Source organism: Oryctolagus cuniculus, chromosome 1, assembly GCF_051225735.1.
Source record: "Oryctolagus cuniculus isolate XC-2025 breed Fujian yellow rabbit chromosome 1, ASM5122573v1, whole genome shotgun sequence".
NCBI classification, from domain to species: Eukaryota; Metazoa; Chordata; class Mammalia; order Lagomorpha; family Leporidae; genus Oryctolagus; species Oryctolagus cuniculus.
The window spans coordinates 200,833,074-200,847,530 of NC_142867.1; the positions used below are offsets into that span (position 1 = coordinate 200,833,074).

The 14,457-nt window shown below is 46.6% G+C and overlaps 1 protein-coding gene, 1 long non-coding RNA gene and 1 pseudogene across 5 annotated transcripts in view; 1 reads left to right on the forward strand and 2 right to left on the reverse strand.

Annotated features, from left to right (window-relative positions):
* Positions 1-984: 984 nt before the first annotated feature.
* Positions 985-1,723, reverse strand: LOC138844763 (uncharacterized). Of its 2 annotated transcripts, none has more exons than XR_011381103.1 (2): positions 1,588-1,723; positions 985-1,217 (listed from the first exon to the last, which is right to left on the reverse strand). It is a non-coding gene; the product is annotated as an uncharacterized LOC138844763 (long non-coding RNA). The 2 variants fall into 2 exon arrangements; XR_016224411.1 differs by having other exon boundaries at positions 1,554-1,674.
* Positions 1,724-1,811: 88 nt separating this feature from the next.
* The window catches only part of DCAF10 (DDB1 and CUL4 associated factor 10), a 52,249-nt gene continuing 39,603 nt past the window's right edge, over positions 1,812-14,457 (forward strand). For all 3 annotated transcript variants that reach the window (XM_008263653.4, XM_051843869.3, XM_089318573.1), the window contains exon 1: positions 1,812-2,350. In XM_008263653.4, coding sequence (XP_008261875.2) covers positions 1,812-2,350 — 539 coding nt within the window. The remainder of the gene's footprint in view (positions 2,351-14,457) is intronic.
* On the reverse strand, positions 12,909-14,401 carry LOC100349886 (vasculin-like protein 1 pseudogene; annotated as a pseudogene).

The window sequence follows — 14,457 nt, forward strand, 5'->3', positions numbered from 1 at the left end:
GTTACATGCAAACCTAAAAATATTTTTGTTCCCTCTTAGTTTCTCTGGATTCTACAAGTTGTCTGTCAACAGTTCTTAATCAACTTTGGGCTATAGCACACTGATTTTGAAATCTGAGTATCTTGAGCTTGTGTTTTTCTGTTCGAGCTGTACTTTCAATACCTTGGAGTATATAATCTTTTAAAACTGAGCTTGATTTTACTTATTTAAAAAGGTAATGACATTTGTAAATATCATGGTCAAGATTTTACAGGACATGCAATTTTGGCCATAGCCTGGGGTGTGTGGGAGGAGAATAAACAGAGGGCCTGTACTAAGTGTCTGTTGCAACCAGAAGTTGTGGCACGTAAGGGACATTATTTGTTGGTCATAAAACAGATCTCTACCCCTGTGCTCTGTGGGAGCAACGTGGGTGGAGGGCATCCCAAGAATGCTTTCCTTGGTGCAACTCCGGACGCCTGCCTCGTGTCCCCTCCTCAGTCAGCTCATGGCCGGGGGAGCGTGAACTACTAACTTTCCTGGCGGGAGGCCCTACTGGTGTTCCTCCGGATCCACCTCAGCCTGCAGGTGAGCCTTCTGTGCCACACGGCTCTTGACCAAGGCCTACGACAGCTGCTTGTTCTGTCTGCTCTCCTGAGGCCTACTTCCTTTCCCAAAGAAACCGCCCCCACCCCTTCCCCTTAACTCTTCTTTGTGTGTTTGCGCTCAGCAGCAACCAACTCTTCTTTGTGTGTTTGCGCTCAGCAGCAACCGTAAAGAGCCTCCCTCCGTCATGGCCTCCATGCCCGCCTGGCAGATCCGGAAGCAGGACTGACCCTGGTTTTGTTGCTTAAGGGGTTGATCTGATTGAGGTCTGCAGCTCCCCTCAGTTACTCTTGGCTGGATTGTGCTCCTGTAGAGAGGAAGGCTCTGTCAGTCTTAGAGCTGGGTAGACATTCAGGACCTTAGTAGCCCCCTTATTCTAGGTATTGTGCAGAGCAGGGCTTTTTTTAAAAAAATATATTTATTTATTTTTATTTGAAAGAGTTACACAGAGAGAGGAGAGGCAGAGGGGGAGAGCAAGGGGTCTCCCCTCTGATGGTTCACTCCCCAATTGGCCGCCATGGCCAGAGCTGCGGCGATCGGAAGCCAGGAGCTTCTTCCGGGTCTCCCACGCGGGTGCAGGGGCCCAAGGGCTTGAGCCATCTTCTACTGCTTTCCCAGGACATAGCAGAGAGCTGGATCGGAAGTGGAGCAGCCGGGATTAGAACCGGCGCCCATTTGGGATGCCGGCGATTCAGGCCAGGGTGTTAACCCGCTGCAGCACAGCGCCGGCCCCCGCAGGGCTTTTCAGTGCAAAAATTATTAACCGGAGTCCTTAGACTCCCGGGCTGAGCAGGCTGTGCGCCACGCCGCTTACCCTGGGTGACCTGCACATAATGCGATTATTCCCCACCCGCCCTCGCTGCCCCCAGTAGAGGAGACGCCAGTCCGTAATCCTGCCCAGCCTCTGGCCTGCCCGGTGGCCTCCTCGTCCCCAGGCATGCAGCCACCAGGCTCTGGCAACTACAGACCGCCTTTCAGCATCGGTCGCCCGCTCCAACGTACAGCTGGCAACCCGGCTTCGGTTCTCAGGGCCGCGGCGGTGCCTCTGCTTTCCCGGTCCCCGGCGCACGGCAGCCGGCTGGGCGCGGCGGGGCGCGGCTGGGCGGGGCGGGTTTCCTAGTCGGCGGAATTAGGCCGCCGCACCCGGAAGTAGCGGCAGGAGAGGGAGCGCTGAGGTGTCGGCAGGCGGGACTGCGGCCGGGAGCCGGGGACGGGGGGCGTTGGTCATGTTTCCCTTCGGGCCCCGTAGCCCCGAAGGGGACCAGGCGGAGGAGCTGACGCCCCACGGAAGGCAAGCGGCAGCCGGCGGGCCGCCCTCTCCTCCCCCGCCCGCGCCGCCGCAGCCCGGGGCTGACTCAGGCTCGCCCCCGCCGCCCGCCCGGAGCCCCCGCCGGCCCGGCGCCCCCTTGCTGTCCCCGGCGGCGCGCGCTGGCGAGCTCGGGCCGGCCGGAGCGCTGGAGTCCTCAGCCGCCTCCGCCGAGGGAGAGCCGTCACCGCCCTCCTCTCCGCGCCGGCGCTCCGGGCCGGACTGCAAGGCCGGGAGCCGGGGCTGGCACGGCCTCTGCGCCGGCCTGGGCGGCCCCGGCGCCAGACTGTTCGGGTGGCTGAGAGAGCGCAGCCTGGGCCGCGGGCTGTTCGTGGACCCGGCGCGGGACAATTTCCGCACCATGACGAACCTCTACGGTTCCATCCACCCGGCGGACTCGGTGTACCTCAGCACTCGCACGCACGGTGCCGTCTTCAACCTCGAGTACTCGCCCGACGGGTAAGCGCGGCCTCTCGCAGGCTTGCCCACCTGGAGGCCTGGGGAGGGGAACGCTGGGGGAGGGGCGCCCGGCAGGTGTGCGGGAGCTAGGCCAGGCGGTGTCGGGACAGACGTTTCCAATGCGTGCGCCTACTGTCCCTGTGCTCCTGGGCTTCGCTTTCTCGCCGAAGCTCGCTCGTGTCCAGGGTGTGGAGCCTGCAGATTCCCTGCACCTGGTGCCGGGGCTGGCCGTGGGGGCGCGAGTGTGATGAGTTCCTTGGCTCCAGCAGGAAGCCAAGACACTGCCGGGAAGCCTTGTGAAGTCCCCTGGCTGGACGACAGGCTTCTGTTAAGGCTGTCCGGCCTTTTTCTTGGCTGATGAAATATTTTATGCGTGGCCCTGGTGTGCTTTTGGCTGTGGGGTATTTTCCAAATAACAGGAGCCTTCTCTGTGTATTTAAAACCGCGGGTTAGGCTGCTGTTTACAACGCCGGCGTCCCATATCCGAGCACCAGTCCGGCATTTCCGCTTCCCAGCCAGCTCCCTGCTAATGCGCCTTGGGAAGCCAGCAGAGATGGACCCGAGTGCTTGGGCCCCTGCCCGCGACGTCAGAGATCGGGTTGCGTTCTGGTCTCCTGGCTTCACTTGGGGCTGGGTTGCTGCCACTGGGGAGTGAACCAGCTGTGGAAGCGCTGTATCTCTCCTTTTCCCCGTTCCCCCGACCCCTTTCTGTTGTTGTGCCTTTCAAGGAAAGAAAGAAATCTTCAAACAAACAAACAAAACAACTCTGTCCTGTGAAGAAATGTGAAAGCGGCCAAAGGAGCAAATGTGTATACAGGAGGCATAATTATAATTCTTAGCCTATCAAGGCCTCTGGTTTGCTAGTTATTCGCTTGGTTGCTCGTTCATTCCTTTATTCAACAAATACCTGTTGAGCATTGCTTTGTTCCAGATGCAGGGGTAACAGTGGTGAGCAAAACCAGCTAATGGCACTGCTGTCATCGACTTTGGGACCTATCAGATAATCTTAGAAAATAACGCATAATGTATGTTTACAAGCAGAGATAAAAGCTGGAGGCAACCTCTTGTGGACTGTGGTGCTTGAGGCTTCCCTGAGAAAGTGACACTTGAACCCGTAGGAGAAAAGTGCGTTAAGATAGGGTTGGAGAGGGGATAAAAGTATTTCAGCTAGAGACTGGTGTAGCTGAGGACCCGTGGTAGGGGAGAGGCAGTGTCAAGTTAGAGAAGCTGAGAAAGGCTAGGGTTATGAAGCAAAAATTGTAGAGAAACACCTAAAATAGCCAAGGAACAGAGTCAGAAATTGTTGTAAGCAGGCTGGTCTTAGCGCCATTTCGCTAACGCAGATGCGGCCTAGTCACATCCTGTGCGAGGTTCCCTGGCACTTCTCTTTCTTGGGGTTGGGTGCACAGCATAGGAGCGGACGCGTACTGATTAAGGCAGACAGTTGGTGGGAAGAGAAAGGTAATTCCATTGAAGCTTGTGCATGGAACCTTCTCTCTTCCTTCCTCTAACCAACCTCTTATTCAAGGTCTCCTAAAACACCAGGAATCTCCCCCTTATTCGTTCCCTTTCCTCTCCGTGTCCTGTCCCCTCTCCTCCCATCCTATGCCTGTACTTCCAGGACAGGAGAAGGTAACTGCTTCTGTTCTTTGGAGGTGAGATTTTAGGCTGAGGATAGGAGAAGCAATGAGTTATGAAGAAGGAATTCAAATTGCAGGTATTCTGGTACTTAAAATGAAAAAATTCAATAATTTAAAATTATACAATATATGTTTATTGTGGAAAATTTAGGCAACAACAGAACAAAAAGTAGCTAAGTGCCACTTATAATCCTAGAGACTGAATAAATTGCAGACACTTTTTGTGTTTATTTTAACGTACATAGAATCATCTTGTTTTAAGTAGCTAAATGCCACTTATAATCCTAGAGACTGAATAAATTCCAGACACTTTTTGTGTTTATTTTAACGTACATAGAATCATCTTGTTTTGTAGCCTTTTTTTCTCATAGTTTTTATGAGCTATTTGTTAATATATTTTTAAAGATTTATTTATTTATTTGAAAAACTTACAGAGAGGTAGAGGGAGAGAGAGGTCTTCCATCTGCTGGTTCACTCCCCAAATGGCCGCAATGGCCAGAGCTAGGCCGATCTGAAGCCAGGAACCAGGAGCTTCTTCTTGGTCTCCCACACGAGTGCAGGGGCCCAAGGACTTGGGCCATCTTCTACCTTCCCAGGCCATAGCAGAGAGCTGGATCAGAAGTAGAGTAGCTGGGACTTGAACCGGTGCCCATATGGGTTGCCGGCACCACAGGCGGCAGCTTTACCCGCTATGCCACAGCACCGGCACCTGTAAATATATTTCTATAACATTATTTCCACCTCTATGAATTGATATTTTTGACTTATGGCCTTAGGTTAAATCCTTAGAATGATCAAAGGATATGAAAAGTTTGATACCTACTGTTAAATTGCCCTCTGTGAAGGTCATACCAGTTCTCATTCCTATTAGACACATAGGAAAGTGCCTGCCCTCTTCCATATCTTTGTCAATGATGCATATCACCATTCTTTGTAATCTTTGTTTAGGTAGTGAGTTAAAATAATGCAGTGTTTTAATTTTTCAGTATTTTTTTAAGACTTATTTATTTATTTGAAAGGCAGAGTTACAGAGAGAGGGAAAGACAAAGATACCTTCCATCCACTGGTTCACTCCCCAGGTGGCCACAACAGCCAGTGCTGGGCCAGGCCGAAGCCAGGAGCCAGGAACTTCTGGGTGTCCAACGTGGGTATGGGGACCCAAGGACTTGAGCATTAGCAGGGAGCTGGACTGAAGTGGAGCAGGCTGTGACTTAACCTGTTAGGCCACAATGCTGGCCCCTTCGGTATTGTTACTTCACTTTCTAGTATGCCCAGCTTTGTATAGGACTTAAAGAACTTCACAGACAGAGGCTGTATCTGTGTTAAATGAGATAATTTTCTTACATTCTTCAGTTACAGATGAATTAACTCATCTTGCCTGGTAGCACAACCACTGTCATTTATAAGGACAACTAATATGGAAGAGAAATGATGTAGAATATGAGAATTACACTTATGAATTTAAAAATTTTTTGAAAGGCAGACTTAGAGAGTGGAGAGGCAGATCTTCCATCTGCTGGTTCATTCTGCAAATGGCCACAACGACCAGGCTGGGCCAGGTCAAAGCCAGGAGCTTCTTAACGGTCTCCTACGTGGGTGCAGGGCCCAGGGACCTTTGCCATCCTCTGCTGCTTTCCCAGGTGCATTAGCAGGGAGCTGGATTGGAAGTGGAGCAGCCAGGACTTGAACCAGCCATGCTGCAGGCTGCATCTTTAACCTGTTGTGCCATAGCACTGGCCCCTAACTGTATGAATTGAATAGAGAACAAAGTAAAAGGAATGTGGCACCCCCCCCCAAAAAAAAAAAAAAAAGTAAAGGAGGTATGGACTAGATAGTAATTTCCAAAGAGTTTCAAAAATGTCTGTGGGGCTGACATTATGGTGCAGTGGTTTAAGCTGCCACCTGCAAGGTCAGCATCCCTGTCAGATCACTGGTTCGAGTCCCACCTGTTCTGCTTCTGACCCAGCCTTCTGCTAATGTGCCTGGGAGGGCAGCAGAAGATGGCCCAAGTACTTCAACCCCTGCCACCCATGTGGGAAACGCAGATGGAGTTCCTGGCTCCTGACTTGGGCTCAGCCTAGCCCTTGCTGTTGCTACCATTTGGGGACTGAACCAGCAGAGAAATGATCTCTTTCTCTTCCTCTCTTTCTAACCTGGCCTTGGAAATAAATAAATATTAAAAAAAAAAAAAGTCTTAAAAAATTGTGAAGTAAGTGTGTCACCTCCTAAGATGACATTTGGAAAAAAATTAATAATGTTATTAGATTCAGGTGTGAATGACCCTTCTAAGGGCCACTTGGATATACATCATTCATGGGCCATACAGTTTTATCAACTTAAAAATTAGTCTGCTGTGGATTTATTGAATTTGTTTTGGTCCTGCTGTGGTTACCTTAGCAGGGCCAGAACAAATGTTTTTGCAGACCCGAGTTCCCCACCCCTGGAGAGAATAGTATGTGAGATGTGAGATGTCTTTTTCTTTTCCTTTGAAATATTTATTTGAAAGGCAGAGCAAAGGAGAGAGAGAAATTAATTGTCCGGAAACCTGCAACAGCCAGGGCTGGGCCATGTGAAAGCCAGCAGCCTGGAGCTTCATTGAGATCTCCATAGGGTGGCAGGTAGCCAAGTACTGCCTTCCAGGATGCTCGTTAGCAGAAAGCCATATTAGAAGTGGAGTAGCCAGGACTTGAAACAGCATTCCAAATTGGTTGTGGGCAAAAAGCTTAACCCAGTGTGCCATAATGCCTGCCCCATGTGGCACCTTTTTAAACTATCCTTATGAGAACATACTGGGAGGGAACCAGCGAGGAGAGCTGTCTCTGTGATGTATTCTTACAATTTATGCAGTTTTCTGGGTGTACTTATACTTCAATTTAAAAAATGGAAATAAATGATATTGTGAACAACTTCAGTGAAACAGGCTAATTTCTGGAAGAGTAGAAATGACCAAAACTGATATTGTAAAAAATTAGAATCTCAAATAGTACCATAATCAATGAAAGTACTACATCTGTAATTAAAAACCTTGTGGTGCAGCAGGTTAAGCTACTGCCTGCAATGCTGACATCCCATATGAGCAACCAGTTCAAGTCTCAGTTGCTCCACTTCTGATCTGGCTCCCTGCTGATGCACTTGGGAAACCAGCAGAAGATGGCCCAAGGCTTGGACCCCTGCCACCCTCATGGGAGATCCAAGTGGAGTTCCAGGCTCTTGGCTTTGGCCTAGCCCTTCCTCAGTCATTGTGGCCATTTGGAGAGTGAAGTAGCAGATAGAAGATCTCTGTCTGTCCTCCTTTTACTCTGTAATTCTGCCTTTCAGAGTAAATCAATCTTTTATTTTTTAAAGATTTCTTTCTTTATTTGAGAGGCAGAGAAAGAGAGGATTTTCCACCTGCTGGTTCCCTCCCCAAATGGTCACAATGCCAGAGGTGGGCCAGTCCAAAGCTAGGAGCCTGCAGCTTCTTCTGAGGACTTGGGCCGTCTTCTACTGCTTTCCCAGGCCATAGCAAAGAGCTGGATCGGAAGAAGAGCAGCTGGGACTTGAACCAGTGCCCATATAGATGCTAGCACTGCAGGTGGCAGTTTACCTGCTATGCCATAGCGCCAGCCCCAGTAAATAAATCTTAAAAAAAAAAAAAAAAAAAAATCAAGTACCCAGGGATAAATCTAACCTAAAACAGGCATGAAAACTATAAAACTTCATTGAGAGGAGATTTAAACCAATGGAGGTACACCATGTTCTTGGATTGTAGAATTGTCAATCCTGTTCGAATTTCCCTGTAAATTTAATACAGTATCAAAAAATCAGCTGGATTGTGTGTGTGTGTGTGTGTTCACATAACTTGATAATGTTGATTCTAAATATATAGGGATAGTCAAATGCCCAAGAATTGCTAAAATACTCTTCCTTAGAACATCATGAATATGTGGGAAAGTATGCCTGTTACTATATTTGATGATTCAGTCTTGTTACAAGTTGTACCCAATTAATCTGTAAAGTCAGGGGTGGGCTTTGTGGTACACTGGGTTAAGCTGCCTCCTGGGACACTTGCATCCCATTTTGGAGTGCCAGTTCTAGTCCCAGCTCTTCTGCTTCCAATCCAGCTTCCTGCCAGTGCACACCCAGAGAAGGCAGTGAATGATGGTCCAGTACTTGGATCCCTGCCACCCACATGGGAGACCCAGATTAAGCCCTAGGCTCCTGGCTATTGCAGGCATTTAGGGTGTGAACCAATGGATAGGAAATCTCTTTCTCTGTGTCTCTCCCTCTTAGTCACTCTGCTTTTCAGGTAAATAAATGAATAAATAGTTTAAAATATCTGTGAAGTCAGGGCATCCTATTAAAAATTTCACAAGATTTTTTTTAGTAGGACTTGATGTACTATAAAATTCATTTGAAGAGAGAATATAATATTAGCCAAGAAAAAAGATGTTTATGAAACAATGCCATATACTAAATGCACTATAAGCCTTTTAGAAGTTAAGATAGTGTGGCATTCACAGAATACAATATAGAATCCAAAAACAAATCTTATGCATGATAAAGGAGGTATTAGATGCCCATGGAAAAAAGGGTTGGCTTTTTAATTATTATTTATTTATTTGAAAGTCAGAGTTACACAGAGAGAGGAGAGGCGGGGTGGTGGTGGGGGTCTTCCAGCCTCTGGTTCACTCCCCAACTGGCTGCAGTGACCGGAGCTGCGCCGATCTGAAGCCAGGAGTTTCCTCTAGGCTTCCCATGTGGGTGCAGGGGCCCAAGGATTTGGGCCATATTATACTGCTATCCCAGGCTATAGCAGAGAGCTGGATCAGAAGTGGAGCAGCTGGGACTGAAACTGGCGCCCATATGAGATGCCAGTGCTTCAGGCCAGGGCATTAATGCGCTGTGCTGCAGCACAGTCCCCAGGGTTGGCTTTGATATTGGTACATATTATATCCGTTCAGAAAGTTACATATTATACCATTGTATTAGCTTTTCATTACTACAACTAAAATACCTGAAATGAACTTATTAGGAAGAAAGAAAATTTATTTGGCTTACAATTTGGAGGTTTACTGTCCAAGATCAGGCTCTCATTGGTTCAGGCATCTGGTGAGAGTATATTATGGCAGAGGGACAATCTTACATGACAAGCCAGGAAGCAGAATGTGAAAGGAAGTGTACTGAGCTTATTTAACTGACCCTGTCTTGAGAACTACTTTCTGAAGCCAAGCCACCAAAGACCTAAGACTTCCCACATGGCCTGCCTCCCAGATGCCATATTTAGGTCAAATCTCTACCCTAAATCCATCAACTATTAACATTAATCCCTCAACTGTTAACATCAAACTTTGGGATTTAACCGCCTGTATGAGTTTGGTGTTCAAGCCATAATACACTATCATAAAAATATACTGTAATTGTATTAAAAACAGCGAGTTTTATGGATCTCTCTTTATAATGTTTAAGAATTACTGATATATTTGCTTACATACAAAAAGGAAAAATGCTCATTTCATGGCTCTTCCAACTAACAAAGAAGTGACTATTTATAAATCTTCTAAAATTACAAATTGAATATTTTTATTCATGGTGATCAGCTAGCATAAAAATGCCCAGGTGTATTTTCTGCTGCTATAACTGAGTACCACAGACTGGGTAGTTTATAAAGAATCGAGAATATTCTTTATAAAGAATCATGGTTCTGGAGGCTGGGAAGTCCAAGAGTGTGGCACTGGCATCTGTGAGATCCTTCTGATTATATCATAACATGGTGTGGGGCATCACATGAGGAGATGGCAAGTGTGCCCCAAGGCGTGTTTATAACAAGGCCACTCCCACAGTAATCCATTAATCCCCAGATGGATCTGTATAATCTTGAGGTTACTGACCCTGTGACCAGTCCCCTTTCAAAGGGCCCACTTCTCAGCATTGCTGCACCGCTGACCATGGACAGGGGACACGTGGGAAACAGCAAAATCCCCCCGTATCATTACAGTTTGAAGTACAGGTATCTAAAAAAATAGTCCTTTAAAGGACAATTACATGATCATTGAATATAAAATATACAATAGGGGTGAGTTTTGGCACAGCATTTGAGATACCACTGGGGAGGTCCAAATCCCATATCTGAGTGCATGGGATTTGAGTCCCAGCTCCACTCCTGATGCCAGCTTCCTGTAGTGCACACCCCCAAGGGCAGCAGGTAATGGCTCAGGCACTTCGGTCCCATTGGGGCTCTGACTCCTGGCTTCAACCTGGAGCTGAATTCCCCTATTGTAGGCATTTGGGGAGTGAACCAATAAATGGAAGCTTTTTGTCTCTCTTTCTCTCTCACTGCCTTTCAACTAAAATGAAAATAAACATTTTTTAGACAAATTTTTAAAAAGTAAATGACCAATTTTCACAAATCAAAATATGATTTGCAAAAGGTTTATTAAAATATAATTTTGTCATAGAGAAGGCCTGAAACAAAAGACAAAACTAAGAAAACAGGAAGGGAAAATCTGATTGTAACTGCCTGGCCTGGTAGGTAGGATATATGCCAGAGCTTTTCCAATACATTTTAGAGGTGTTGATGAAGAAATAAATAATTTCGTTATATATGATTTTCTCCTAAATTGTCTTATCTTTGCATGTTTTTTTTTTCTTTAAACATTTATTTATTTTACTTGAAAGAGTTACACACAGAAAGAAGGAGAGGTAGAGAGAAAGAGAGAGAGAGAGAGGTCTTCCATCTACTGGTTCACTCCCCAATTGGCTACAACGGCTGGAGCTGAGCCTATCCGAAGCCAGGAGCCATGAGCTTCTTCTGGGTCCCCTGTGCGGGTGCAGGGGCCTCAGGACTTGGGCCATCTTCTTCTGCTTTCCCAGGCCATAGCAGAGAGCCAAGTCGGAAGTGGAGCAGCTGGGTCTGGAACCTGCGCCCATTTGGGATGCCGGCACTTCAGGTGGAGGCTTTACGCCACAGCACCGGCCCCTGCATGAGTTTTTTTGCAGGTAGCTTTTCTCATTTAAAAACGTGTTTTGGAGTCCTTATCTACCCTTCTCTTTTAAATTTCTGTATAGTACAGTAATCTCCCCTTTTCCACAGTTTAGCTTTCTGTGGTTTCAGTTACCCATTGTCAAACGCAGTCCAAAAATGTTAAACGGGAAATCCCAGGGGCGGACATTGTGGCACAGTGCAGTAAGCTACCACTTGGGACGCCTGCATCCCATGCCAGAGTGCCTCCGATTAAGTCCTACTTCTCTGCTTCCTATCCAGCTTCCTGCTTATGTTCCTCAGGGGACAGCAAATGGCGGCCCAAGTTCTTTAGTTTCTGCTGTCCACGTGTAAGACCCAGATGGAGTCCTTGGCTCATAGGTTTAACCAGGTCCAGCCCTGGTTATTGTAAACATTTGAGAAGTAAACTAGATCTCTGTTTCTCCTGATCTTTCTGTCACTCTGCCTTTCAAATAAATGAATAAATAAAACTTTTTAAGAATTCCAGAAATAAACAATTCACAAGTTTTAAGTTATACACTGTTCTGAGTATTATGATGAAATCTCATGCCATTCTACATCACCTAGATGTGAATCATGCCTTTGTCCAGCATATCTATGCTGTGTATGTTACCTGCCCATTAGTCACTTAGTAGCTGCCTGTGTTATCAGATCAACTGTGCAGTATTTCAGTGCCTGTGTTCAGGTAATCCTTTTTGACTTAATGGTGGCCACAAAGCACAAGAATAGTGATGCTGACAATCCAGAATTGCTATAGAGAAGCTATAATGTGCTTCCTTAAATGAAAAGGTGAAAATTCTCAACAATGAAAGAAAATAAGATTGCTAAGACCGGCCGGCGCCGAGGCTCAATAGGCTAATCGTCCGCCTGTGGTGCTGGCACACCGGGTTCTAGTCCGGTCAGGGCACCGGATTCTGTCCCGGTTGCCCCTCTTCCAGGCCAGTTCTCTGCTGTGGCCCGGGAGTGCAGTGGAGAATGGCCCAAGTACTTGGGCCCTGCACCCGCATGGGAGACCAGGAGAAGCACCTGGCTCCTGCCTTTGGATCAGCATGGTGTGGTGGCCATTGGAGGGTGAACCAACAGCAAAAGGAAGACCTTTCTCCTCTCTGTCTCTTTCCCACTGTCCACTCTGCCTGTCAAAAAAAAAAAAAAAAAGATTGCTAAGACCTACAATACAATAAGATATTTTGGGAGACAGAATGATATCACATTCACATTTTTTATTACTGTATATTGTTATAATTTTATTTAATCCTTGTTAACCTCTTACTATACCTACTTTAGCTTTATCATAGGTATATATGTATACTGAAAAACAGCATGTATAGAGTTTGGTGCTATCTAGTTTTAGCCATCCATGGGGGATCTTAGAATCTATCCACTAGACAAGTGGGGCTTATATTATCAGTTATTCTCATTCATCTACATTTAAGTTACTTTCAGTTTTTCATTTTTACAATAAGGCATATCTTTACAGAGTACTTTAAAAAAAACAGTGGACAAATGAAATTAAAAATAGAAGTTTGTTTTGGTGCAAAAAATTTTTGAAATGCATGCGATTATTTTTAACCGATGAAAAATATTTATGCCAAGTTATTTTATGCAGTTTTCCTCAGGACTTGTGATAACCACATCTTTTAAATCTGTAAATAATGTTAACAAAAATAATATTAATCTTTGAAATCCCACAAAAATGTATATTTTACAATCCATCCTGAATATCAAGGCTGCAAGAACAACACATTTCCTATACCCAAGTATTTTACAGCTGTACCCAAAAAGAAAAACAAAAGAGCACATATGTTTAGTTAAGGGCTAAAGTTGGGTAACTCAGCCAAAATAAAATATCCAAATTATTAGCATTAATTAAATACAAGTATGACTTCAGTAGTCACTTTGTCATTGACAGTGATCGCTTGAGCACAGGGGTGAGTGCCCCAGGGCTGGAAGTAGAAGCTGTTGCTGCACACCAGTATATTTGCATGTCTGCACTGCCAGCTCCCGCCTGTGCATCGCCCCATATACATCGGGTTTGTGTGTACACGTATATTTAAAAAATCTTTCCCCCTACACAGACTTTTTTCTGTTAAGCAGATAACATGGAATAAGAACAACAAAAGCTACACAAACCAGTTGCTTTCTCTTTGGGTTACAATTATTTCCCTTGTGCATGGAGAATTCAATGAAAGCAAACGGAAGGGAAAAGAACGATTTCTCTCATACACTCCCTAAACACACAGGTCGAGTTTGCTGGGTCAGATATGACTGTGAGCATTTCTATGTCTGCTTCCAGGCATCAGCATCTGATGCTTCACGCTACTGGTTTCTGTGTCTGAGCCCTCAAAGTCAGTGCTTCTCCAAGGGGAGAACAGGCCGGAATGTGGCTCTGCAAGAAGCCATCTTTCCTGAAGCCATTTCTTCTCAGCTGCTCTGTCTTCATGTGGAACTCTTTGAGCTCATCTTCTGCGAGGGGAAGGCAATTCTCATCATTTTCAGGGTATTCCTGCCATCCCATTGCTTTCAGTAACCTGTGCCCTGCTTCCAGGGAGTGTGGGAGGACCTCCCCTTCTTCTACCATAGGGAGAAGACGACCATTCTGAGGCCAGCCTTCCTCTCTATCTGCCCTTGGCCCAGGTGTGCTGCTGTCCTCCAGATCTCGGGTCTGTCACAGTCTGTGCTCTCCGAGAAGTCTCCGTTTCCGTCATCCTCGAGATGGAACTCGCTCTCCTGTCAGTGGTTCGGTGGGTCAGCTTGGTCAGATGAGAGGAGCTGACCTCAGTCGGAGGGGTGCTGCTGGAGGGACTCTCTTTGGGAGAGTTTAAAACTGCAGCACCAGCCAGTACCACTGGCTTCAGAACGGAGATTGGACTGGTAAAAGCAGACTCCAGGCTAGAGGAAAGGGATGCTGATGTGTGTGTGTTCCATTCTATTAGCTTTCCATGCCTTGGGGTTGGAAACCTTGGGCTTAGCATCCAAGTCCTTATAGATGCTTGGAACCATGGTTGATGCTTTGTTCCCATTTGCGTGGGAAGATGCTGATGAGGTGAATGCAGCAGAGAAGGCAGCAGCAGGATCCTCTTTGGAAACTTCGTTGATGATGAACATCTTGGAAGTTTGCTTGCTACTAGGTGGGTTTTCCCACACTCCAGAAAGGGTCCCAGTAGGTCTGCATAGCTGACTCTGTTTGCCAGCTTCTGGATTCAGAGAAGGAATATCTTCCTCTTCAAATTGTAATTTTTCCACCTTTTCATCTTTGTTTTCTCCCCTGATCTCTGTTGGAAGCTTTTCCTGAAAGGCACAGCCTCTCCAGGTGTGCAGACTGCCACTCCAGTGTTGATGGTTCCCTGCTCCACCTCCGTTATGCTGGCTCACGCCATCACGATGATCTTGGGAAGAGCCATGCCAACCAGATGTGTTCTCTGTGATCCAGCATATGCTCTTTTTTTTTTTCTTTCTTTTTTGACAGGCAGAGTGGACAGTGAGAG